The sequence below is a fragment of the Colletotrichum orchidophilum genome (genome assembly GCF_001831195.1).
Source record: "Colletotrichum orchidophilum strain IMI 309357 chromosome Unknown Scaffold_37.1, whole genome shotgun sequence".
NCBI lineage: Eukaryota > Fungi > Ascomycota > Sordariomycetes > Glomerellales > Glomerellaceae > Colletotrichum > Colletotrichum orchidophilum.
The window spans coordinates 129,280-155,778 of record NW_019172993.1 but is presented as its reverse complement, the minus strand read 5'-3'; the positions used below and the strand labels follow the sequence as shown (position 1 = coordinate 155,778).

General features: G+C 50.4%; 8 protein-coding genes across 8 annotated transcripts; 3 read left to right on the top strand and 5 right to left on the bottom strand.

Annotated features, from left to right (window-relative positions):
* Positions 1–25: 25 nt before the first annotated feature.
* CORC01_05363 (uncharacterized protein) lies at positions 26–853 on the bottom strand (the record flags this gene model as incomplete). The annotated part of the gene is made up of 3 exons (XM_022617006.1): positions 26–127; positions 174–623; positions 692–853. 3 exons carry the CDS (start codon positions 851–853, stop codon positions 26–28), a joined length of 714 nt encoding a protein of 237 aa, XP_022476471.1.
* A 946-nt stretch (positions 854–1,799) lies between these two features.
* Positions 1,800–2,665, bottom strand: CORC01_05362 (uncharacterized protein; the record flags this gene model as incomplete). Its single annotated transcript, XM_022617005.1, has 2 exons — positions 1,800–2,452; positions 2,518–2,665. The coding sequence occupies 2 exons, from the start codon at positions 2,663–2,665 to the stop codon at positions 1,800–1,802; spliced, it is 801 nt and encodes a 266-aa protein (XP_022476470.1).
* Positions 2,666–3,626: 961 nt separating this feature from the next.
* Positions 3,627–4,095, top strand: CORC01_05361 (uncharacterized protein; the record flags this gene model as incomplete). The annotated part of the gene is made up of 3 exons (XM_022617004.1): positions 3,627–3,670; positions 3,734–3,935; positions 3,994–4,095. The coding sequence occupies 3 exons, from the start codon at positions 3,627–3,629 to the stop codon at positions 4,093–4,095; spliced, it is 348 nt and encodes a 115-aa protein (XP_022476469.1).
* Positions 4,096–10,042: 5,947 nt separating this feature from the next.
* CORC01_05360 (uncharacterized protein) lies at positions 10,043–10,335 on the top strand (the record flags this gene model as incomplete). The annotated part of the gene is made up of 3 exons (XM_022617003.1): positions 10,043–10,051; positions 10,113–10,170; positions 10,235–10,335. The coding sequence occupies 3 exons, from the start codon at positions 10,043–10,045 to the stop codon at positions 10,333–10,335; spliced, it is 168 nt and encodes a 55-aa protein (XP_022476468.1).
* Positions 10,336–10,550: 215 nt separating this feature from the next.
* On the bottom strand, positions 10,551–14,882 carry CORC01_05359 (C6 zinc finger domain-containing protein; the record flags this gene model as incomplete). Its single annotated transcript, XM_022617002.1, has 8 exons — positions 10,551–10,808; positions 11,006–11,143; positions 11,308–11,472; positions 11,845–11,939; positions 12,111–12,154; positions 12,443–12,483; positions 12,844–14,544; positions 14,730–14,882. 8 exons carry the CDS (start codon positions 14,880–14,882, stop codon positions 10,551–10,553), a joined length of 2,595 nt encoding a protein of 864 aa, XP_022476467.1.
* A 918-nt stretch (positions 14,883–15,800) lies between these two features.
* On the top strand, positions 15,801–16,663 carry CORC01_05358 (bZIP transcription factor; the record flags this gene model as incomplete). The annotated part of the gene is made up of 2 exons (XM_022617001.1): positions 15,801–16,167; positions 16,236–16,663. Coding segments are annotated over 2 exons (795 nt in total), but the record flags the coding sequence as incomplete, so codon positions are not given.
* Positions 16,664–18,254: 1,591 nt separating this feature from the next.
* Positions 18,255–18,830, bottom strand: CORC01_05357 (uncharacterized protein; the record flags this gene model as incomplete). The annotated part of the gene is made up of 1 exon (XM_022617000.1): positions 18,255–18,830. One exon carries the CDS (start codon positions 18,828–18,830, stop codon positions 18,255–18,257), a length of 576 nt encoding a protein of 191 aa, XP_022476465.1.
* A 3,607-nt stretch (positions 18,831–22,437) lies between these two features.
* On the bottom strand, positions 22,438–23,858 carry CORC01_05356 (uncharacterized protein; the record flags this gene model as incomplete). The annotated part of the gene is made up of 3 exons (XM_022616999.1): positions 22,438–22,992; positions 23,048–23,293; positions 23,352–23,858. 3 exons carry the CDS (start codon positions 23,856–23,858, stop codon positions 22,438–22,440), a joined length of 1,308 nt encoding a protein of 435 aa, XP_022476464.1.
* Between the last annotated feature and the right edge of the window lie 2,641 nt (positions 23,859–26,499).

The window sequence follows — 26,499 nt, the reverse complement described above, 5'->3', positions numbered from 1 at the left end:
CGGAAGCTTGTATCAAGAAACTTCCTTACTGCTTCTCGCGCTCCGCCTTCAACTTTTGGTCCTCCTCCTCCGTCTTAGGAACCTTGACAAACACCGGCACGGTAACAGCATTGAGTTTGCGGAGGGCCTGCGAGAGTCAGCAAACGTCACCCCAGGATGCCGATACCGCCTACCCAAAAGGGCCGCCACAGCGAGACTCGACAAAACACAGCCACGCCCGTCTGTCCCAGAATCCACGCAAGCGTCTTGGCGGCTTTGACAACGGAGACATGGAGAGCGTTACGTACCTGGGAGAAGGCCCCCTCGGGAAGATTATTGTTCCACCTGTCGCTGACCTTTACGATCTTGCCGTCGTCACCGACCTGGATCTGAACTACGCTCTCCATGGTTTGCTCCGTCTTGATGCCCTTGACGGTGTACTTGTTCTTCAACTCCAGCTCAATCGGGTTACCGGCTGACGTGACGGTGTGCGACTGGATCTGGATGGGGTTGAAGAGGGCCGGGAGACCGTACCATTGCGCGGCGAACTTGTCGTACCCCTCGGCCACGGTGATGTTATCCTGGAAAGTGGCCGTCTTGGACCACAGGGATAAGTGCTTCAGCGTCGGGTTACCCTCAAAGAGCTTTCGGGGATCATTAGCCGAGATCAGCGGGGTGGGGGAGTATGTAGACAGGCAGGGATAATCCATACATCCAGCACACTGCCGACCAAGACCTTCTGCTGCTGCGATAATGATACCCCGGACTTTTGAATGATACTGTTGTTCTTGATGCCGATCGACTCAAAGCTGGGGCCGTTGGCGTCGGCGTCGGTTTGCGCCTTTGCCGTGGCGGAGGGGGTGCCTGACGCCATGTTTCTCTGGATAGATTTTGCGAATGACTTGGTTTCGGGGTGTGTTGCGATCCGCTTTGCAATGTGACGGGCGGACGAGTGCATGAGGAATGACGAGGATTTGCGTGTGCAAGAGTGAGAGAGAGGAGCACGATGTGAGGCGAAGTGAGGGAGAGAGGGTTATGAGGTGTTTGAATGCATGTGGTTTTCGGAACGCGGACAATGACAAAGACACGTCTGGCGCATATTCGTCGCGTCACTGCGCTGACGTGACACAACGATGATGATGAGGGCTGACGTCATGACTCGGGCTGGGAGGAGGCGCTTCAAGCTTGGGCGTGCTTTTCTTCCTAAAAGGGATTCCCAATTGAGATCATGCTGGTGTGGGAAAGTACAGGTAGCTGTCTAGTAATGTCAAAACCTTTTATTTTAGCTTGACTTCTCGTCATGCAATGCTCCTGCCGTTGTCCGTCCATGTCCGAAATATCACGGATCCGGGGCTCGGCTGACGGCGCCGGGTCTGGAGCGGGGCCGGGTACCTGTCTCCACTTAATTCCCGGGAGTTCCCTAGCCATTCTGGGAGATTTCCCAATTCGGCACATTTTGTCGGAGCAAATACTGCTAAGCATGTTGCTACCATGGAAGAAGGTCACAAGAAACAACATGTAAAAGCTGGAAAAAGATCGTACCATCTCTGTCAATTGGAACCCATTGCGCGACTGGTGTCGTAATACATCCGTCTCAAAACCTATGAACAGCCAAAGATATACATGTGTGTATGTGCGAAGAAGAAGTAACTATGGGTATCCAAATTCCCCTCATCCCTCATTAACCTAATCGCGCCGCTACACACGGGCAAGGATATCGAAGAAGCCCCTGCTCCAAGCCCCGTCGGCGTTACACCACCGCAGGTAATGATGCGTTATTTGCAGCCAAAAAAAGCACAGAGGCACTCTTCCGAGCACACTTAGTTGAAGTTGCCGGATCCGTGGCAGCGGGAAAGAGGAATGCCGCTCTGATGCTTGATACACATGGTGATGGCACCGCTGACCCAGCTGACGCCCTCGTAAGAGCCCTCCTCGTGGCTGTCGGCGGTCCAGGTACCGGTCTGTGCCAGGCTGCCGGGGCAGCCCTGGAAGGCGCGGCCGTAGCGGCGAGTGGTCCAGGGCGTGGAGACGACGGTGCCGGTGTAGCCCTGGGCGACGTTGCCGCGGATGAGGTACCCTTGCGTGGTGGTCCAGGTGCGGGTGTAGGAGATACCGATGGAGGCGGAGAGATAGCTCTTGATGGCTGTGGGGCTGAGGCCGGCCGAGACGGAGACAGAGTCGGCGACGGAGTAGGACTTTGAGATGGTGACGTCCATGCCGCCCATGGGGCCAATGACGACGGGGGACATTTGCACGTCCCAGTCGACGAAGCGCTGCGTTTTGTCGGTGACGAAGGAGAAGGTGTGGGCGCAGTCACGCTTCTGGGGGCCGTGGCCGTGGATCTCTGGGTCGTAGGGGAGCGCGCTCATGTTGGCGCCGGCTGCGATCCAGTCGTGGTCGTACTCGGGGGCCTCGGGGAGGATGCCCTCGGACTCGAGAAGCTTGTGCCACTGCTCGACCTGGATGACCTCCTCTGCAATGTTCGTGTTAGTAAAAGCCTCTCTTCTGCAAAATATTTTTGGTGTGCGTTGTACTTACCGCGGTCCTTGCCGATGAGGACAATCTCATCGCCGTTGAGTTTGCGGTCGGGGGACCACTTGGTGAGGTTGAGATCGCGCTCGTCCAACAAGGGAGCGGCGCTGACGGCCGTGGCCATCAAGATGCTGAGAAGGCGAAAAGAAACCATGTTGAAACAGGTGTGGTGTTGCGTGGCGGTGGTGGTGGCGTGTTTGAAGAGGAAGAGGAAGAGGAGTGGGTTGATGAGGATGGGGATCGAAAATGCCAAGAGGACTCGGGAGTATCTTGCGACTTTATACACATGTTTGAGACCATCTTGCGATCTCTGATTGATAGACCATTGCAATGGAACGTGATCACGTTGTGATGTTGGTTCCCGTCGTGTCTCTGGCGGTGTTAGTCCGAAAAGCTGGGGTTCTTGGCTCGCGTCTTCCTTCTTTGGGAATCACAATCAACCCTGCGAGTCATGATTTGTAGACCCAGGTAGATTGCACAACCCACCTCGTGTCATTGAGGGCAGGATCACTCTGGTGAATGGGAACCCGCATTCCAACATTCTCTGCACGCATGTGTATGCAATTCGCCGTTTGACTGGGTAAAGATCAGCTCCGTTCATCGGAGCGAGACACCGACTGAAGGGCCAACGCCCCGGGCTGAGCTCCATACCTGTGTCGCCAGTTTCCTTATCAAGTATAGCAAGTCGGACAGTGCACGATTCAGCTTCTCATCACGCGGGTGAGCTTGATGGCCTGTCATTAGCCTCTTTTGCGGGTAACTTGATGTTATCATGACTCCAATCTACACCGAAACTTGCGAGTTCACCAAAATCTTCGGATGCGAGCTCATCTGCCCTAGAGTAATCCAATTCTAATTACCAATAGTCAGTGTCCATTAGATTGGGCACGACTCGATGAGGCAAGACGCGATGATAAAGACCTCAAGAGATGTGATCACCTTGACAGTCATCGGAATTCAGCTTACTTTTGCTCTTGTCTATGTGACCGCCATACAAGTATTTCAACTTCCCATTTTCTACCCACAAATCAACCTTCCACTCTTCATCTCTACCATCAAATTATTCCATCTCTCAAGTCCAAGCTCCCAAAGCACGTCCCGACTCCTCCGCCACAATGCAGTTCTCCTCCATCTTCTCATTCGGCATCCTTGCCGCTGGGTATGCCTTTGCCCCGGATCCTTGATTGTTCGTTCCTCAACATACTAACAGTCAACCTTGCAGCGTTACCGCCAGACTTCACTACCAAGGCTTCTGCGTCAAGAACAGATCTGAATCTCCCGTTGGCGGCAGTGGCTGGAGTGTCAGCTACACCTGGAGCAAGAACTACGAGATCATGCCTGACGCGACCAAATGCGCCTGTAATTTCTACAAGAACCGCAACACTGGCAATGAGAAGTGGGATCAGTGCCCCGACTGCACCTTTGTAAGTCACAGACTGGGTCTTTCTCAATCATGGTCTTCATCTGACCCGACATTCTTAGGATGGTCTTTCCTGCAACTCTGCTGCCCAGCACATTGGAGGTGACGAGTTGGAATACTACTGCAGCAACAAGTGTGGCGCTGAGGGATCCGAGGCCGACTAAAGTCGCCTGGATCCTGGGGAAGAACGACAGACGGAACTTTGAGATACCACTTTGTTTTCATGGATTGCACATATTTTGATACCATGAGGTTGGGCTGGGACTCCTTTCGATTGTAGATATCTCCGGTACCTACCGGCACATGTTTCCAATAACTATAATCAATCATCTCTACCGACCTTGATGACCTTCCCCTTGTTGTAGTGTGGAAAGGAGGACCTTGGTCGTTTTCGCCGCATGCATGTAGGCTACACAATTTGTTTCGCGAACTTTCAAAATATACTTAAGCTACGCCGGGAGGCAAGAAAGGCAAAAAGTTTAAAAAAAGCCAAAAAAGCCAAAAATGACGTTAGGGGGGGGGGGCCTGCCAAATTGCCGCACCCGTTTTCCCACACTCTAATTTTTAACTCCGAGACCCTTTCGCCGAAGCCTTCCGTTACCGCGTTCCGAGGTGTCTGCAATTGCGTGTTGTTTGTTGTCTATAGTTCACCAAATTCAATCACGACGTCGGCTTTCGATTCTTGGCTTCCCGAGCCGCCTTGGGGAATACTACCTCTCATCGGAAAACAGAACCCATAGCCGGGACCTCTCCGTAATCTCCTCCCTCGTGCAGCAAATACGACGTCGCAGCGAAACTGGGGAGCTTCTGAGTGGGCTTCAACAGCCTTGGGTCGGTTGGTCCATACCGTTGCCAAGAAGCCATCATCAATTGTGATTGACGGCATGGGTTCGGGTAAGCAGTATTCCTCACTTTCGGCTCCGATAAACCGACCAACTTCCAGCCATCACATCACCGAGTCAAACTTCTGCAGCGTAGCATTCCCGGCCCTATGTCAGAGTGAAAGCCATTGAGTCGGTGAACGTTAAAGCTTTGTTCTTGCAACGGTTTCGCCACATGGTTTGCGCTAGACAAGCATTACTTGTGGGGGCCAAGTTTGCCACCCTGCTGGCTCATCCTCAGCGTCCGCCATTTAGAGTTTGGCAGTATGGATCATCTCAAGTAATTAGCTCATTGGGGTGCAGCTCACCATCCAAACCCCGGTATGTTCAGCCAGGGCTGACCGTTGTAACATCGGGTACCTGACAGTTCCAGCAGGGGAACTTGACTTATACACAGAAAAGATCAGCCGCCGGCAATCTAACCAGAGTGGTACAGCGAGGCACGTGTCCCGCTTTCACTTTTGTGCCTGCCGGCATGACTCAGCGCAGTCTGCTAATCTCTGCCCGAATAAACCCGGTGGAGGCTACTTCGTGTCATGGGTTGACGTTGTGCAAGGTAACACCGTCAGGTAATGCATCAAGAAACAAAGATACGCTTAACCCTCAAAGTCGAGAAGTTGAGTTCAGGAGACGACCCGCCATACACCCTGGCGAACCAGGTTGGAAGAAGCTTTTATCTTGGACGGAAAAGCCGAAGTCTTTTTATGGTAGGCACTAGTTTAGTTTGATCTATTGGATGGATGAGCACTCATCTGGTCGGAGTTTCGGATTGAAAAGCAACAGCAAACGTTGACAAGAGTGTCCCGCAATGGGAGACCCGTCTGTTTGGGACCTTGAGAGCTTATTTCACACTAGAGCAATTTGCGAGTCGCAATTTCCTCCGCCAATCAGCTTCGGCCCTAGCATGACACAACTTGCGATTCCTTCGGAAACATCCATGTTGACGTGTTGCTGCGAACAGTTCGGATGTGTAATATGGGTCTTTAGCTCTCGGGCGTTAGGGCGCGGTATGTAGTTTACGGAGAAGCTTAATAAAGGGGAACGAAGGCTCTTGAGTCAAGTCCCATGTCCATGGCTCGAGCATTGCCCGTTTTGGTCAAAAGCAGGGAACCAAAGTGTTGGAGGTCTTCATGGCGATTGGCTGGATGATACGGAGGCGACTCGAGAATCCAGGGAACAACCTCGAATCACACCATTGGGCGGATGACCTGCAAGTGTCCTCTGTCTTCTTTTCCAAACCGTGGCTGGCCGCCAAAGCGCCTCCATCGCGAGATTCAGTGGCGAAGTTTTTGACTCAAGCAAATCGGAGAATCTCCGAACTCCTATCTATCCAACATCGTGGGATGTCAGTTGACGGTCTAGACCCAGACCTCAGATTGGGATCCTTGACCAACGTCGGACCTCGGTAGATATCAGATTTTGCTCGTCAGCAACACCAATGGATTTTTCGACCGAAAACTGATAAACATCGACGAACATCGTACTCCGAGCCACAATCTCCGCCCCAAAGGGCCAATTTTCAAAGATCTGATAAGTTGTGCCTCCATCATAGTGGACTCTTCGCGTGTAGCTGCGAATACCGGGCAGACAGATCACAACATGCTAAGCTCTCTGCTTGATCCAACGATTTCCCCTACTTTACGTAAAAATATTATTCCGCAGGTTTTGTCTGAATCCTCACTGATCTGACTTACCTTGCTACCTAGGAATCCGTCCTTGACCCGTAGAAAGAAAGACTGAATCGTATACCGTGTGTTTCCAGCTGGATGTCAAAGTGAAGGATTTGGCGAGGATGCGTGCCTGGATATATTTGCTTAATCAATCTGCTGTAGCCACAGTGCCTCGAGTCACTTGACGCCCTGGGTGTCCGTACACAGTGTCCGATCAAGCAGACTCAAGTTAGGTAACGAGACATGGTAAAAAGTAGACGTGACTCGATACATAACATGGTCGAGGACCCGGCTAATGTCATTAGCTGTTCGGCCCACATCCAGGGGTCGTTGTAGAAGAATTGAGTTAAAATATGACTTAGCACGCCATCGAGCACATACCTGGATAAGAATTTTGCCGTCGTTAGAAAGCATCAAAAGCGCACGCGCCTTCTCAGGTACATTGAATTGAGTTTGGGGGGGATCCACGAGAGTAATGAAAGAGTAAGCTCAGATTCTCTCGGGGCAAGGGGCTTGACCGACAGAGCCCAAATGAGTTGTCACGATAATCACAGCGGGGAGAAAGATGGATTTCTACCTCTCATCATCTTGGCATCGTGGAGAGAAAGCTTGGCGTCAGAAGTCTGCCTCGACTGACGCGTCGCTACAGGGAGTTCAAATATGACTGTCGGATTGGAAGCCCAATTCGACCTCGAGTCAGCGCCAGCGCAGGGACCATCTGAGGGTCTCTATATCAGCGTTTGACCGGCGATCCAACCAACGGTTGGAACCTCTCTTTTCCACTTCACGCAGAGATCAATACAAGAGTAATTGACCCTTCGTCACCACGGTTCGATCGAACAAATCACCCTGTGATTACGTAAACCAACAATGACAAATCGAGATATGGAGTATTTTTTATCTGACTATCAACTCCGCCTACAACAGCGCTTCCGTTTTATGGGCTGTTGGTGACCCAGGATAATAGTGTGACATTAGGGTTTGATGTCGTGACTCTCGCAAAAGAACGCTCGGCGTGCAATAAGTTCCTAATTCTTCCGATTCCTTCTGCCTTTCCTCCGCCTTCCTCCCGGAATTTTCAGTCACATATAGCTGCACTTTCAACAGGCTCAATGAGACTGACGTGGTATTGGAGAGACTAATCGGAAACTCCGATTTGGTTGACCAGACCCTGAAAATCCTGCGGAAATAGAAATCCACGTCTAAGTTCTGGAATTCCTGCTGTCTAGTGTTTTTCACTCATCTTCCCTGTTGTATGGCCAGTTTGGAGAGAAATTCCACCACTATCTCCACCTTCGTCAAATCCCACACCGCGCGTCCAGCCTCTGGATAATATCCTCGCTCAATTTTCGATCCCTTCGTAGATAACATGGGCTACTGGGGCTCGGGAAGCATCGACCTGGATGCTCCCTGGTTGCGTTGTCGTCGAAAGAATCGGGATTACGCTTCAATGATGTCCAAAATTCCAAACAGCACCACTCACGCCGTATTTGGCTGCCTATCAAGGAGTAGGCCGCAACTTAGAAATACAGCCTCGTGCACGCAGTTTTTCTCTGGGATTCAAGCATTTATTGCCGGGGTTGAAACATGGATGGTCATCTTTGACGAATAAAGGAGTAAGAGCCTCAACCTTTCCGTCTGTTTGATAAGATTTCGGTCATTTACTCGGGTTCAAAACTTTTCTTGTTCTCGTGGAGGGAGCCAAAATGTGTTTAGTTGTCCAACAATAGTTCAAACTTCGGAGGCATCGAGGGTGCTGGTGTTGCGAGAATGAATCAACTCCGCCACCCAAATAGACTCTACCGATGTTAAACTTTTTTGCAATCAATTGGGATGTCTGAAAGAACGAGAAACTTGGCGAATCCGGATGGTTGTTCATAAAATTTGATTCCTAGAAGTCGACTTCGCTGCCGATGAGAAATGCCACAAAGCCGGTCTCACTGCTGGCGATAGTCCCCTTAGTTGTGTAATAGTCACTCACTGCAGTGATTTAAGTTACCTGCAGTTTTCAGTCTCTCTGATCCAAGTTGCGGATGACGGTAGCTGAGATGCATGCAGGTTGGAGTCAAGAGTGAGGGAGCACGTGTAATCCCGCTCCTATCTTGATCACAAACCGAAGCATTGTGATGTTGCAGGTTTCGTTTGCCCACCCTTCAACCCCCAGCCCCCGTTTCCCATTTCACGGAACGTGAATTTTCGGTCTTATTGAAAAAGCAGTGCTGATTCCCCATGAGACTGGAGCGCGATTTACCTTGTCCGATGCCGTCGCATCTGCTCCATTATGGAAGCTATAGTGTTCTGTTACGCAAACCAAAATGATGAGGTGAGCCTGAATGTTAGAGTTGCCGGTTTTAGGTCATAGACTCCTAGTATACTCATCGAAGGGATTTTTCGCTCGGTGTCGTGGTCAACTTGGTAGCTGATACTTCGGTACCTAATATCTTTCGAAGTTGTGAAGTCGTCATTCAAGCTTGAGCTAATGAGGTGAACTCCAATCATCACGTTGCAATAGTATGAAGTTGAGTGCATTACTGGCTCGAATCGCTAGGCTTATTATCTGAGTTTCAGTCAACGTCATTTCTCTGGAAAACCTACTAGGCCATTGGTTTTGAGAGAACATGTTCCACTAAATATCACCGCCAAAGTGAAGAGGATAAATAGAAAATTACATGACTTCAAAGAATAAATAAATGGACCTCTACAGAGTCGCCATGATACTGCATGTAAAATTCTAAGACGAGACGTTGTCAAGGCTGTCTGAGCATGGAGCGATGTTGGTGCGGTCTTGTCTTCAAACAACTGTACATTCACATAAAGTTCTTAGTAACATCAAACACACCAGGAGGAGTTTTCCTCGGATTTAACATTTCACCTTGAGAAAATCCAGTCGCCGGTGTGTTCTGGTTAATGAAGGCTTTGGGTTTCCTTCGAATCGCTCTAGACAAGACTGTAAACTGTCTTTTGAAACTATTCAACGCTATTCCCATCAAAGTTCTGATACTTTAAAAAGTAGCTAGTCTATTACACAATAGTCGATTTGTGAAGACTACAAGGGCGAAAAAAAGAACAGAAGCAATTCACCCTCTTAAATGAGACATCGCGCCTGAAGAGCTCACTTTGAGCCCATACAACCCGGGCGTATCGGCTAGCCGAGGTTCGCAGACACCAGGCAAGATTCGCAAATTCCCTACCACTGATGCCTCTCATTTTTGCTCACATGGCGATCGTGCCAAGTGTCAGCGGCGCATCGCATCCCAACCTGGATTGGCGGAAAACCTGCCTTGGCACAAATCACCCAGTCGCACAGGGAGGTGCGCCCGAAATGACGCCACACCTCAATTAATTCGCCGAATTCTTCTCTAAGCCGCTGGGCGAAGCCTCGGGCTTTGACGCAGTGAAATACAAGGATGGCGGTCGAAAGAGGGGACAACGGGACATAGGTTGAATAAATAGCAGACGATCATGGTCGACAAACCACCAAAATCTGACATATCATTAGTTTAGTTACCACTTAGATTACCCTTGTCAAGTCTAGTAAATTGTCTAAATTTCAATCTATCATGGGTTTCGTAAGTGCTAGGCTTCCTCGCTTTCTGGGTCCTCTAAGTCTAAGCTTCTGACACACCCTAGCTGAAAAGTCTGGGCGAGAAGGCCGATAAGCTGGCGTTGTCTGTAACAAATACCATGGGTACGTATAAATTATTCAGTCTAACCTATGGTTTTCGGATAACTGATCATTTTGAAGCTGACAGCCGCTCCTATTACTCCGACGGCCCCGATTGTGTTCCGGCAGGTGGTGTCCCTCGAAACTCCAAAGGACAGCGCCAACCTCCTCCACGCATATCAAAGATGACTTGGGCGGAGACTCTTGAGGCGGATAAGGCAGACAAAGAGAAGCAGGCTGATCATCTTATGAAATGAAATACACTGTAAATCGACAGATAGAAAACGGCAGGTTATATGATGAAACGATAAATTGAAACCAGATGGAAATCTCATTTTAGCCATGTATGTAAGCAAAAGAAACTTTTTGCAGAGGCCAAATCTTTTTAACACTGAGTGATTCGGCTAAGGATTCAGTATGCTGTCGACATACTTTAAAAGCGTCATCCACATAGCCTCATTCAAATCCTCGACAGGAAGCTTGAGAAGCTCGTTGTCAGACTTAAAGTCCGCATCGTCAGTCGGCTGAAACACGAGGACGTACATCATCTTGTAGAAGCTCTCTTCTTTGCCTTGCCTCAATTCCTCGAGGCTGTCAGTGTATCTCTCCCCAAGGATCTCGAACTCGGTCTTCCGATCTCCGTCGCTTATTCCTGTCACTCTCTTCACACATTTCAGCATATCACGCTGGCTGATTTTGAAGCTGGAAGAAAAGACGGTCTTTGGTGGATTTGGGAAATGTTTGTCGACTTGTCATCGCTGTCTTCGGGAAGAATCTTGCAGCTCAGCACAAAACCACAGCACGAACACAATGAGCCCAGCTAGAGACTTTGATAGACTTGTTTCTATCATCCGTATACAGTAACGGTACGGTTCTTCAAGTCGACCTCGAATATGTTGGGACCTGCCTCCAGGCTGTACTCGTACCAAAATCCGTTCATCAGCGTAATCAACGTCAGGCCGGCTTTCTGACCATCGGCGATATTCTCCGTGATGACCTTCGTGATAGAGATATCTCTCCTAATTCCTTCGCTGTGTGTATTGATGCCATAGACATTCAGCATGATGTACGGGACACTTGCCTTGGCGGCCGATTGGACCAGCGAAAGATGAGTTCCCAAAGCAGTGCAAAAAGAGAGCGTATGATAAAGAAGTCTTGAACCTTCAGAGCTGCGACGATGAACTTCTCATCCTCATAGTTGATGAAGGCTTTGTGCAGATCGTCAGGCAAAGTGTTGCTGCTGTCAGTGCGCTTGATGGCGGCCACTGTTTGCTTCGCCGTCTTGAGGAGTTCTTTTACGATAGCTTTTCCAATATTACCGCCAGCCTACGAATAAAAAATCCGTTCCATCAGCTAGAGAAGTGTTTTCCACCACAGAATCTATATTTGGCTTCGACTATATGAATAGAGGTAAGGCGATTCTGATGGATGGCGAGTTGAGCGGGCAACATGGATCTTCCTTACGACCGAGTCCTTTCCGCACCTGGAGTAATATGGTAGGTAGACCCGCCAACAGACACCCAATCTATCACTGGTATGAACCTAGGGCCATGATGTGAAGTGACATATCTATGATAGAGTTAGATGCAGCCGTAACATTATACCTGGTGTCCCATGCTGCAACATGAAGTCCAACGAATGATATTTTCCGTTAGCTATTGCAGAACCTCAGTCCAACGGGAGTTCACACCGACGTACAGCGCCGGCTTTGCACAACTCCGCCCCGGCAATTAGCATCAAGCCCTTGCCCAGAACCGGATATGTCACTTCATCCCTAAGATCAATCACTTCCCCTATGATACAAGGTCACAGAAACAACCCAAATCACCGCTACTTCAACCTTATATACATTCCTTTTACTGAACCGGCCTTGATTTATTTAGTAGAGCTCTTCATTTTCCATCGAACCCAGAAAAAAACGCCGATTTGCCACATCCGTACATAAGTTCTGGTTGGAGCCATACCTGGCTTGAAGTCCTTATACTCAGCCCTACCCTCGCGAGCACAGCTAATCGCGCAAAGGGCTTTGACATGGCTTTGATGACTGTCATGAGTACGGAAGAAGACGTGCTGGTGTATGCTACCCCAAGCCCACCCGAAGTAGGGGATTTAGGCTTCGTCTTTGAAGATGCCCTCTTAAACCCAGCGGTATTCCTGCTCCTAGTGTGCCCATGCTACATGGAATTCGTAATGTGCTTTGTGCGGATACCTCGGTTCATGACCGAGCTGTGCCTGAGTAAATTGACGTTGCAATTCAACAAATATGATGAAAGTGTCATGCCGAGCATTTAAGTACCGAATCTTGGAAGTCGAAGTCCGAAATTTGCCTTCAAGGGTCTGTTTGTGAAAGGCATTTGAGAATGGAACCAGTCAGACCAAAAGACGCCTTCCGGTGAGACCAAATTTGGGTCACTGGGAGACTAAGCTACCGTGCAAAACAATCATTCCAGGTCGGAACTTGCAAACAAGATAAACCGTATGCGAGTCCGGCAAAGAAGGAACACATCAGTGCTGGGAACAGATACGAAGCAGATGAGTTGGGTATCAATTAGGTGAAGAAGCATCCCTAGACGAACGAAGATGGGTTCTGTCTGTAGGTACGCAACCCCAAATTAGTCAAGGCAAATTTCTCGCAGAAGAAACATCGCAGCACTCAGTTCAGTTCATACCGGTTATGATGAATCCCTGGCCACTTACAGGCCTCCTCTTCCAGTCTAAGCCATCAACCTCTCCCTTGAACTCGGCCGTCTCTTCGACAAGTTCCCACTCGCCATTATCTTCCCTCTTCTTCAACGAGCGGAAAATGATGGTGTCTCCAGCATCCTCAAAGATGAACTCCCTCCTGCAAAGCCGCCTCCACTGTTCAGCCAGCGTCCCTTCCTTTGCGTTTTCCGCCTCCAGCTCGCGGTTCTTCTTCAGCACGGCCAAGAAAGCCTTGCTGTCCCAGAGTCCCTCTTTGCGGGGATACGCTTCGAGGATGCGCGTCGAGTTGTCCCTCACCAAGGGATCGCGGCACGTCATGGCGACGACGGTGAGCTGCCACGCCAGGCCGAACTCCATGGAGAAGACGTGCGCCGGGGACTTGAAGTCCTGTTGCTGCTCCCGGAGCAGGATCTCTACCACGTCGTTGATTTCGCGGCAGTATGGCGTCATGGAGGCGATGGTGGCTTCGTCGGCGTATTTGGGGAAGAAGCTGTACAGGAACATGACCAGGTAGTGCATACGCAGGTGGAGGATCTTGAGGTACTCTTTCCGGGCGATCTTTGTGTCTGATAATGTCTTGTTGTACAGCGGCTCGAAGGCATGCCGCCATTGCTGCAAGTTCGCGACCGACTTTTCGCAGTACGCTAGCAGCTCTGGTTGTTTCTGCATCATCTCGAGCAGTTGGTCGATGCCTGCTTCGTCATTGATCTCCTCGATTTTAAAATCGTCAATGACAGTCAGTAGGAGGGGGCCAAGCTTGGCAATTCTTCGTTGACAGGTTTGCCACCAAAAGTAAGCGTCCCCCGCGTCGTTAAAGACCTCGGGCATAGCTTTCCTCCCTTCTCCCGGGTCAGTGTAGCGTTGGATCTGCATGTTGTACGTCTCAATGGTATGTCCTCGCGCCTTGAGGCCTTTGATGAGTTGGTACGCCGGTGACCGACTCGACTTGACGTGGCCGCTGAGGACGGTACGGCTTTGTACGTCGAGATGGTTATACAGATCAAGAATTTCGGTAATGAGTTGCCTTGGGTCAGGTGCGAGGTTCCAGATGCGATGATCCGAGTCGTCACTGGTGAGAAGCTCCTGCAACAGCACAAAACCGAACTTGACATGCTGAAGAGCCGAGTGCCGATTTCCTCTCAGGGCTTCAAAAGCGACGAAGAGGATCGACAAGAGTACCGCCTCTTGAATGCTGGCAGTCTGGAAGTCGGCCTGTCCCTGTAGACGCAGAGCCTGGCAGTAGTAGACTATGGCGTTCTGATAATGCGGGCTCTTCAACAAGTTGGCGATGCCGTCAAAGTTCCTCGCAAGGACATAAGAAGATCCGTGCGAAGAGAGTGCCCTGCTGATGGCGCCGATGCTCATGGCTGCTTGTCGAAGGGCTGAGTTTCGGCGGGTGAGCTGAGGCATCGTGGTCGTCCAGAGGTTGGATCTGGAGAAGTGAGCGCCGCCGAGTGAGACGCGGACTAGTTCGTTCCAGTCGTCGAAGTAGACGCTTTGCATGTCGTCTTCAAAGTCGAGGGTGTTCATGTTGGGTTCCCGGATGCGCAGGCGCGGACTGGACCGACGACATGGCGGTTCGGGGTTCAGTCGCTCCTGGTTCCTCGGGACTTTGCCTCTGGTCTTTCGGGGTTTGACAGCATATCCATCGCAGATACCGCGGGTCTTGAGGCAGTTCATGCAATGGGGCTTAGCCTCATCGCATTTGATGTGTCGTTTCCTAAAGGATCAATCAGCATACAACAGCGAACTCTACTTGGGTGTTGCTATTGCAAGTCGAGGTTGACTTACTTGCCTGCAGGGAGTAAGCGGTGTCCGATTATTTACATAGTTACCTCATAGCCGGGTGAATACTCACAGGTGACACAACCTGTCCTTACTTTGGGTGTGCTGGTGCGCGTATGCCGAGGGCGATGGGCCACGGAGGATCTGCCGTTTTCACTCTCCAGAGATCCTGTCTGGCTGGGAGGAGCCCCTGGCGGCGACAAGGAGTTTGATGCCGACGCCGTATCTGCAAGAGGAGTGGGATCCATTCTGTGATTGTGGTGTGGGATTGTCTGAGGGTAACTCAAATGAGGGACGGGAGGAGGCTCTCGGCCGACCGATGGGCTGCGTTAACCGTGGGTTCGGGCTTGGGCTCAGCCCATGCAGCTGCACGCCGCCGATGAGAGGTGGCTTGGCAAGGGTTCCAGAGAGAGAGGACGTCAGTAGGTCCCGTTTTGGCGGTCCTGCAGCTTTGCCAGCTTTCGTCTGTAGTCGAGAAAAAGAGCACTGGGGGGTCCAGTCGCGATCTACCTGCAGTGTAGTAGGCTATCCGGCTGGCTGGATTCTCATAAGAACGGGGTGTTTTCGACAGAATAATGCTTGACGTCTTCAGTCTAGGCAAGTCGGTGGATCAGAGCAGGGCGTTTGTCATCAATGGTAATAAGTAGATGATCTTGTCAGCCCTCCCTGATTTGAGGTCGCACTAGGATTTGAACAATGATCACGGGGCGCAAACGTTGATCCTGGATTGTGCGATCAACTGGTCTTGGTGCATATGCCAAGTTGTGCAGAGCCACTCAATCTTGTGCAGACCGGCTAGTTGCAAGACTAGTATCCCTGGCCCTTGAGAGGAACCATTCCATTAGCAAGCCTGCTGTTTTGTCTCGCTGCTGTGCCACAACTCCACGGGCTTGCGCCATGTCACTCGTTCATCTATTGCCTGTGTTAAGGTTAGCGTTATCTGTGTGCGCCAACCAACGTCTGCAGCCGTCGTAAACCCGCCAGAAAGCGGGCGTTCTACTCAATCTCACTGCATCTGCAAAGGTGTTGTTTAATCACTTTAAAAACACCCAGTTCCCCGCCCTCAACTCGGGACTCTCTTCTGTCTTCACGACATCCACGTTCTCGCAAGACGAGATCCTCCCCAATCCAATTTAGCATTGGCTTTCTCTGGCCCTCGGTAACAGGGCCGCTACACTCTGCAACAATGCCAGCCGCCGCAGCATCCGCCGCCGCAGCCGCGATCCAGCGGGAGACCGTCTGGTTCCAGCCAGCTCAACCTATTGCCGCTATGGGCTCAGGATAACTCAAGTCTCCCAGGCGAGGCCGGCTTCGCACATGATCTCCAGTATCAACAGCGTCAACAGTCACTCCAGTTGACGGCCGCTGGCCTCCCGGGTACGGATTTTGGGCTGTTTGGCCCAGAATCTGTCCACCTAGATCCTAGCCTTTCGTACCTTGAACCGCCACCTTGGGACACTCTGCCGTGGACGTCGGCTACCTCTGCGACGCCTCCCGTCAGTGCCAGTCCCCTCGACATCCCGATTGACCAATGTAAGTAGACTATTTTCACGTCTCTAGACCCGATGAGTCAACCTTCAGTGTACTGACTATATATACAGCATTCCCATTCATCGATACCTCACCACCCACCCTCTTCGACACATTCCCCGACACCTTCCTCCCGGTTCAGCTGGATCCCATCTTCGGATCCAGCGACAGCTCCAATTCAAACAGCCCGAATCAGCCTCCGCCCCTGGACATGCCAGTATATACTGCTGCTTCGGGGGCGCCGCCATCTCATCGTTCCTCGCCGAACTCTGACGGTCGAGATTCGGAGATCGCTACACCACACGCCGACAAGATCCTCCGGCGTCAAAGAAACACCATTGCGGCGCGCAAGTACCGACAAAAGAAGGTCGATCGCATCGACGAACTAGAAAGTTTGCTGAAGGAGATGACCCGCGAGAGGGACGACTTGCGAATCCGTCTCGCCCGTCAGGAGGCCGAGACTGAAGCTCTCAAGAGTGTCATGCGCAAGGAAACTTAGCATTGACTCGAAATAGCTCCCGTCTCTGCTGCCAGGAATCATTGTGAAGGAGAGGGCGTTTGGCGCGGGTCGGACATGACCATGTAGTAGTCGATGAATGAAATGATTGAACAGTTGCAACATCCTCAACCTGCTTCTAATGACTCTATCTCGACGTGATTCGAAAGGTAGCCCAATACTTATGTGACGCTGTCGGTGACTTGGATGCGCACATGATTCAAGATGGCTCATTCTGTACACTGGGCTGGCAAAGTCGGGGTGATTACAGCCAAGCCTACGCCTCTCGGTTTTCGAAGAGAGGTAAATGCAGATTGCTCATGTGTACTAAGAGACAACAACTCTGTTCACGAGGACTTGGTATGAGTCTTCATGTCTCATTTAACGTACTCAGGATATTAAACCATAATCACTTCACGATCCGCAAAGAGAACGAACATCAATTGTCACCAAAGTCGTTGAATCCGCGACTCTGCCGCACCGTGGCGCCCGAGAGTCGAGGGGAACGAAGGTGAGGGGCAGACCTGGCACGCCTTGCTGGTGCTCAATCTCGGGATCTCCACCAGTCACCCAGGATGGTCCCAGCCGCTAGTCATCCTTTGACGCGAGAATCCCTGCTAGCGCGGATGAATCATCGTGAGCCATGTTCGAAGTCTCATCTGGATCTGACCACCAGCAGGCCGAGGCGAACCAATCCCTGCGACGCCCCCCGGGGACTGTGGCTGGTTCCAGACGGAATGCAGACGGAAACTCTGCTCACCGATTGTCCGCCGCCAGTCACCAATAGGGGAGCGGAACGGGAGAGGACCCCGAGCATCCCCGTCTTTGCATTTATTGCGTTAGAAGAGTCTTTTGTCGAGGTTTGAGCCCCGTTATGGCTGGTTTGGACCCCCGTACAAATGCACAATTTACATAACTTTTCCAGTATTTCAGCCGGCAGCGCACAGCTCTGAGTGGTACACTTCTAGTGTAAATTCCTGTGCCACACGTCGATTTTACCCGGGAGGCGTGAGTCGCCACCTTTTTCTCATGCGCTACTCCGGGGCGGGTCTCCTGCCGTTCAAATTTCCTTGGCTGTGTCTTTGATTATGATTTTCTCATCTAACACCGTCACTTGAAGTGTCTCGAGGAGCCACCATTTAATGAGCCGTACTGAGGCGGGTTAAAGTATGGCACTTCGCCAGGGCTTTTTGTTAAATGTGTATCAAGCCATTAGGGTTCGAGCAGTCGTGCTCGTTGATTTCTTTTTTGTATTACTCAAATGGGTTCCGCTTGCGATAGACAGATGCAACAACGACGGTTCATTGTCCGAGTCTAGCACTCTCATCATTTTCAAAGACGTCTAGAGATCTGCGTTGTCATTTGTAGGTTCTAACACTCTCAGACGTCGGAAAGTTGAGGATATCAGCGGTGAACCAATCGCTTCACTCATAGCAACCACAATAACCAACCAGCCAACCAAATCAGTCAAATTTTGAAATATCGCCAGTCAACCAACCAACTATGAGGCCAAAGTTCAGTCGGTTGCTTTGAATGAAGCGCTAGTCGTACCTTAACTATATTAAGCATAGCATGGCCAAACCTTCCTAGAAAGCTACAGGAATGCAGCTGTCGTAACCCCGTACAAAATGTTTCTCAGCTGCCTCAGTTCCAAGTCCCCTTGATAAGCCAATTTGGGGAGAACTAACTCTCTGAGTTCCCTATCGTACTCCCCCGGGCCTTGCCATGCTAAAGCAGCTTGCTCAAACCCAACTGGATAAATACCACCCATACCCCAGTCAATGAGCCACACCTCTCCGGTCTCTTCTTTAACAATGATATTTCGAGGAACGATATCCTGATGGGTGGTAACCAGGTCCTTAAACTCGAATCTCGGGACGCTATCGCTTCCCTGCTTCCAGTGTACGCAGACGTCCAACTTGTGGTTGTACCAATCTTCCATGTCTCCAAGTGTCGGGAAAGGCCCTGTGCCGTAGTCAGTGAAATAAGGCCTAGGCCACGGCTCGTCGGCTTCCATGTCGTAACCCACAGGACCGGGCGCCAAGTCATTCAAGTTAATGGATTGCATCCGATTCATCAGATCAGCAACCTTGGTGGCGGCGGATTCCCGCTGTTCCTGGCTGATCCCCGCCCAAGACTTTTCGAGTAATATCCCTCGCACGAAGTCCATGATAATGAACTAGCACACCTCGCCAGGTATAACTGGATCGGTCCCAGTGAGTGAAAATGCGCGATGGACTACCGGCACCGATATGCCTTGTGCTGCGGCGAATCGCTGTGTTTCAGCTTCTCCGAGTGACACTGAGCCAAAGCCTTTCATGATCAGGTCTCTGGATAGCCGGACGAGTCGGCTTTCCCTGAATTTGTAAAGAACGGGGGCTTTGAGAAAGTGTTGGAAGAGTTCGTCGTTGGTGACGGTGGCCAGATCTACTCCGTCCAAGGGATATAGTTCTTTTCCCATTGGTGGTTCTTCCTTCATTGGTGATGGTCGATTTGTGACGGGCAAACGTGTTGGTGCCAGAAGAGCAGTTATGAAGTCAGTATATAGATTTCTCTGTTGGTAGCGAAAGTCTCAATTAACCATGGGGCAAGAATGGATGAAAATGATGCCGCTGAATTAGCGGACTGCAGGGGCATTGACGTCGTGTTAGATGTTGTGGGAGGTGAATTACATCTCCGCAAGGTTTTGACTATTAGCAAATCGGCATGCTTTTGACGCAACGCGCGCTCAACCCTGGATTGAATCCCGGGCGGCGCCATGGTGTGCTTGTTGGACAGATTTCACCACGATGGCCGCAGCACCAACGGCCCTCGATTGACCGCCGAGTCCTTCATGTTGGGTTGGTCCAACCTCGCACTACCGGAGTCATGTGAGATGTGTCTGATGTGATAATTGTATTTGTATCAGAGGGCTTTCTATCACAATGTCAACGGATTGTGACGGACTTATCAGCACAAATGGTTTACGTTGTGTCCCAGGTAGGAAAAGCTCCTCCGGGTCCCCGACCGTAATCTTGCAGGCTCTTGGCGACGAGAGGCACAACAGCACTTTGAAATAAATATCCATGGAACATCAGACAAATTCCTGTTCTTGGCTGCTTCCAACAAGTCCATTCTTACGAAAATAATACCAAAAATTCCTACTGCTGGCAAGCAGTTGGACAGCATTGAAAACGTTGACACGAGACCATAGCCTCACCTCAACTTCTAGCGCCCGGGAAAGGTTTGTTTAGACGCCGACCCATTGAAGTGCCATTCACAATCTGAGTTAACCTCGTAATACATGTCGATGGTCAACTCGAATAATGAAAGCTATGGCGTGATGTCGCACAGGGGACATATGTATGTACAGAGGAATTAATCCGGTCTCACGGCTCCCGGAACTCACCATCGTCACATAGAAGGATTGAAACTTTTCCTTTCCAATTTCTTAGTATATCTATATTCAAAAATTCATCCAACCTTTGTTTGTTTCTATTAGAAATCAAGACAATTGTATATTTCCCACGATCATCCGCCGCCGAACATCAATATAGATGTCTTCAGCTAAAGGTCCAGCAGCAAACTTGGAACCTCTGAATCCCAACTAATTCTCCAAGAATCCGGCAGCAACTATTCAGCAACAGGGGTAGAAACTCTCCAACGTCACTCCAACTCATCGCCTATGTCCCAAAGAGTGAGTCAACCAGTATGCTGGAATAACCTGTGTCTTGGGTCAACATCGTTGCACACAACCTATTGCCCGGCAGCGGGAATCACCGGTGTTTCTACCTTGAGATTTTGACTAATTTGAGCCATCTTCGCGACCACTCAGTTCGCATCGACCCGACTACTCTCTTAAGTTGGTGATAGAGACATCAGAGTGATCTAGAACGGTGGGCGGTCTATCAGGACCGGGGGAGTTGTCGCCGTAAGGACTCCAAGTGCAATCTTGGATATCGATACACATGAATGTTTCGGAGCTGACGATGAGAATTTTTCCGAGGGCAACAGGGAATCGGAATTGTGACAGGACCGCATAGTTTGCAGGCATTGATAGTGCTGGGCATGCCGTGATGAGACAATTCGACCAGTCGTACATGGAAAGTGCGTTCCACAGACCAGGGTTGAGCTCATTGATCAGCCCGGTGTTTAGGTCAATGAAGTCATGAAGATCGTCGTCATCGAATGCAACATCGTCGAGAGTAGGAACGGTCCACTGCGTCAAGTTGTCATAAGAGATATTAGTCGTTGGTAAAGACCCCGCTTGAGTTGTAGTTGTGAGAGCAACTGAAGTAGATATCCCAACGTCTGGGTTTTGTGCAGAAGAAGATTCCACCGGAGAGGGGTCAGCAGTTGATACCCGAATAATGGTCTTGGCTAATATAACCGAGGAGATGGAAGAAGTGATTCCTGAAGTTTTCGTAGCATGGAGCCAGGCTACGAGCGTCTCATGGCGCAACTTGGACCTGACTTTCTCGTGGCTGCGGCGTCTAGAACAGGGGATGAAAGAACTCCAGCCACGCGGGGGAAAGTCCTGGTATTTTCTTGAGGTATTTCAAGCGTTTGCATTCAGAAAAGATAGTGGCTGAGTGATTGTCTTCAGAACGGCCGGGGTGAGGTCTTCTAGGGCTGCGAAAGCCATGATCCTCACCACATGGGCATTCAAAGGCTCAACGTCTTATGACAAGCCAAAAAGCTTGTTTCAGTCGCTAGTCGACGCCTTGGAAGGGGTGAGAATGGAAATGATGGAATTCGGTCCTCACATTCCGGCCGTTTGGTTTCTGGCTTGGTTAGTGCCGTGCCATTTGCGGACAGAGTTGGTAATGTCTGGATCTGTCTACCGCTGTCCGTCAGCATCGACAACTTGAGACATTCGCGCAACCACGAAAGTTGATTCGGTCAGCTTTAAATCAAGATGTAAATGGTGAGGATAGCTCGTCTCTAATAGTAATCTATTTGCAGCATGGATCATCACAAGGTGCACAAACGAAGTCACAGTGCTGGCACATTCGATTTGGGGAATTATATACAAGCGGCTATAACACAAATGTTCCATGCGATGACTCTTTACGGCCATTGTTGCACCGAACAGTATGCCCCTTGGTTGTATACAATGATGAAAAAACTGGGCAAAGCGTCTATTGGCTGTTAGAGCATACAGTAACTTCAATTGTTTCTCATATGATTGTCCGCCCACGTCTGGCGATGGCTCAAGAACTTTGGACAGAAAGGGGCACGTTTAAATTGCTGAAAATAGTCATTCAATCGTCAATTTGATTGTTCAATGGCGAGTGACCCAACGAAACGTCGTGATATTATCTCATTCCAATTCCGGATTCGAAATTGAAAGGGAGCTCTCCTTTCGCTCATCCAGACATGTGGCTCTCTGTAAAGAGGCGTTCTTATTGTGTTGCCCTGAAAGGCATAAGATTAAACAGCTCCGATTAGAAATTTCGCACCGAGAACTTCATCTGCTCTCACAAAAGGCTCTGGAGTAAACACTGTAACATTACTGCCGCCAAGTTCCCCAAGTAACAGTACATGTGCAGACAAAGCTATCTGCTTTTCACGTGATCGCACCTCATCTCGACTATGTGAACTTGATCTTTAAGTCCATCTACTCGTGGGGAACACAGGCTGTATTTGAACCACTTGTTTTATCCATTGCTATCTGCAATATATCATGGACATTACAGATAACCTGACTTTATCATGTGCTATGCCTTACTACCAACGCCGTGCTTTCTTGAAATGATGAAACCAAGCTTTCGTCCCTACGTACATTTATGCTCACCTCAGCATGCCGGAGTAACCGGTGCTGAAGTGAAGTACGTCTTGTAGTACACGTTATTACCAACGTGCTTAGCCACGCTAGGGGGAGGGCTGAGCGGACCGCCCTGGCTGCTGGCATTGGGGAACAAAAGGCTAGGGCCATTCGGTGAGAGAACGCTGGTCGGGCACCCAAGAACAGTATTGCCAAAGTAAGGGTCAAGCTTGGAGATGGCCCAAGTAGTCGCAGCAGCCACCTCCTCCGTGGTGCCCGCGACGAAAAGCGGCACCATGGAGTTGATGCTCTGGTACACACCGCAGAGAAGAGTCGTGGCGTTGAGGTTTCCGGTGCCGAGCTGCGGGATGGCTGGGGTGACGGGGTTGCGGAGGTAGACGAGGAGACCCTCCAGCACAGTCTGGGCTGCGGTATATGGTGTTGCGCGACGGTACCAGTTGGCTGGCCAGGTCTCGGGAACGTATTGGAATTCGCCTGTGGTGCTATCGTATTTGGCTCCGATGATGGACGAGATCGACTCGTAGTTGGCAACGCCCCCGAGTCCGTAGGTACCATTGCTGAAGAACTGGGAGGTCAGATGTTAGTAGGGGTTGGAAGGACCAGAGATGGAATCAACCTACGTTAGGGTAGAAGGCAAAGGCACCGAGAGAGACGATCAAAGGGAAGGGGAAATAGTAGAGGTACGGGTTGTTCTTTTGTGAAAACGTGGACAGTTGCTGGTACTGTGTACCCATGTTGGTCAGGTCGAACTGCTTCGTTGCGCTCTTTGCTACGATATCGACGTTCTGCTTGAACAGACGAGACGAGACATGATGAGCATCACCGCATCCGTTGTAGAAGTCTTCACGGTTGGGAGAAATGTCCGCCTGGAATGATGGTTAGCCTACATGTAAGCTCACGAGGGCCGTTTGGAGTTTATCTTACCTCGACAGTGGAGTGCCTGTTCAGACCGCCGACACCCCCTGGACCAGCTCCCAAGTAGAACGACTCAGTCGCGATATCTCCGTCGGTGAGAACGGCAAAGACACCCAGGACAGTTGCAATGTCAGGGCCCATGTTGAAACCACGAGCAGTGGCTTCGAGGACCTGGCCAAGGTTGACATAACCATTGCGGGGCAGGTAGCCATGGTTCGCAAGCAGGTTCAACCCCGGGCAGGGGCCTCTACTATCGTTGAGACCAGGGGCGATGAATTCGTACCCTGGTTCCGGACGCTTGTTGGCCGGGTTTAATGTGCCTTGTGCGACGGCGCCGAGAAGTCCGGTGATGGTGTTGGTGAGAGATTCGATGATTCCGAGAAGCTGCGGCTCGGGGTTGGCGACAGGTTCCGGGTTGCGCTTGATCAGGTTCTCGAGGTCTTCCTTGGTTGCCATGGACGGGAACGCAGCTGCCGAGGCGGCCAGCGAAGCCAGCACGATGATTTGATACTTCATCTTCGGCCGAGTATCCTGGGATGAAGATGAATATGAAAGTGACGGAAGAAACTGAGAAGACTAGAGAAGATGTGTGTGATTTCAAGGAGGAAGATGATGAGAAAAGGCCAAGACTTATATCGTGTCGGTAATCTAGCGCGCGAGGCACCTTTGCAGAAACAGCATCGCCAGTCTCATCAGAAACAACAGAGACAAATCTCAGACCGATGACATAGCTCTGAAATCAACACCCACAACGGTGCGTCGACGGCCCTTTCCCGGGGATACCAGACGGTGATACCGGCATGAAAACGGTTTTGCGGGACAATGCGATGCCGAGCGTAGCGTATCGGTCCGCAGACCATGGCGTCGTCAACGGCATTGGAGCGCAGCCGCGCTACCCACGGGATTAAGCTTCAGCGTCCCCAGATACTTACATGTCCTCCGCAAAGACACTCCTGGGGAACGGGAGGGCACGACAAAAGGACCCGGTCATGTCGATGTTTACAAACTACTGACGTGTGATTTGCGTCGCTACGCACGCAGCACTCACGCAGGGACTGCCCAATGTGGACTTTTTGCTCAGGTGGTCTTGTCCCAAAGGGCGATGGTGTATGGATAAGCGTGCGGGATGAGGCACGTTCGTCGGCAACGCTAAGAACATTGTTCCCTTGTTATGACGTCCAAGTCCGCTGTGCTACACGTTGAAGTGCCTGATTCGTTTCTCGACGAATTAGCAAGCCCGTTCAAAAGCAGTTCAGGTAGTAATAAGCTTGTGGAAAGCAAGTCAATTCACTCCTGCTGGCTGTATCAAGGGATCTTCAAAGACGAGTCGACGCTAAACCTCGGCACAGACCGTGGAACGGATCTGGTTCAGATTTGGGCATGCAACTCTGCAGATCCCTATCGACTTTTGCATTAGTCAAAGTCTCTTGCTATATCCCCATTGACCAATGTGTTTATTCTGATTGGTGGACTGCGCAAACTGGCGTTGATTCTGGGCAACGTTGCTTCTGGGAGTGACACCGGGTCATTTTTTTCCAATAAACTGTCTCATGGTCCCTTCGAAGAATATACTCGTACTAGGCTAGCGGCGGCTTATTGCCCCCTCCATTTAAAACTTCCCTCACCTCCTGGGGCCGACTTCCCGGATCAAAAGTCCCGTAGTCCTTGAATCAATGTCTATGATTCAGCAGCCCATTATCTACGGTACCTTGATGTGAGAGACATGACTGCTAGCTATTATCCTTCCCTTCGTGTCAGTGGGCCGGCGCATTGCTCTTGACGCACATTCAATTGAGCAGGTAGATTGAAAGAGATAGAAATAGAGGTAAACGAAGAAGTTGTGTTTAAGCGTCGAAGCGCTCCAAAGACGGACCGATACGCACACCATAGGGCTGACAAGGACATATTTTTGGAGTATGTGCGAGATGGCGAACGCAATAATGCCTCATCCACGAATACGGTCGGTGTGTCGTGTTCTCTTCACTTTCAGATTCTGTGTTCACATCTAGACCAAGATTATGCACTGACGTATACGAGCATTGCCGACTTGAAGTAGCCAGGTCCAACCTGGTGCAAAAAGTTCCAGCTGTTGTTCTAGCCCGGCATCTTCTGCCGTATGTTGTGCCAACAAGCCTTTCCTAGTCGTGAATACGACTTGGCACGTCTCACTCAACACCGACATATGAGTGAGGTCTCAAGTGAAGATCCGAGACTTGTTTCTCGGTTTCCTGCCCTTTCCTCCTGCAGGTTTGATCAATGTGTCGCCAGTGGAAATTTCATACTGCCACCATGGCGGCTGACCTTGTTTTTACACATGAGATCACTGGCCGATGCTTGCCATTTATTAATCCGACGGACGAGGGAAGACATGAACTGTTGCCATTCCAGTTTAACTTAATGCCAATCAAATCGTGTTCAGCATCTGTCAGATATGATCTCGACCAACAATTTTCTCATCCCTCACGGGACCTGCCGTAAGCAACGACCAAGAAGTACGTTGCTCACAAGGGACCAGCTCCTTCGACGGGCCGTGCCGCGACTACGAGAATAAGAACTATCCGATGTGTGGTCTCATTTAAAGAGTGAGATTCTGTAGGATTTGTTGAGCTTGAAAGCCCTTTTGTAGTCAACCCAGACGAGAATCTATCATCCCTTCGCAAAACATCTACTTTCCGAGCTAGCGCCGTCTTCCACAACACCTCGCTAGTTGCCCCGTCCTTTGCCATGAAGGATGAAAACTGTCATTCGACATGCGGGATCACAACCCTTGGTACTTTGCTTTCGACATGCTAGAATGGCTGTGACACAGGACGGTCCAGGACGCATGCCAACCCGGCCATGTTGAATGCAATCTCCCCCTGGAATATGATGGCCAAAAGGTCAAGTAATTATACGTGATCTTCGGACAGCCTATTTCACTTCCATACTCTTAATCGAGTCAACACGGCAAGACCAGACTCCTCACCTCCCGCCACTGCTGACATTCAACGACTGCTTCAGCACGTCCACCATCATACACCCTCTTGGGTAGAATATCCCCATCCATGCCAACTCATACCAAGGGAAACCCATTACAAGTCTTCGTATCAGACACTATACACTCCTCTGGAGACTCAAAATTCTCTGCACCAACAAAAACCAACTTAACCCAATCGTA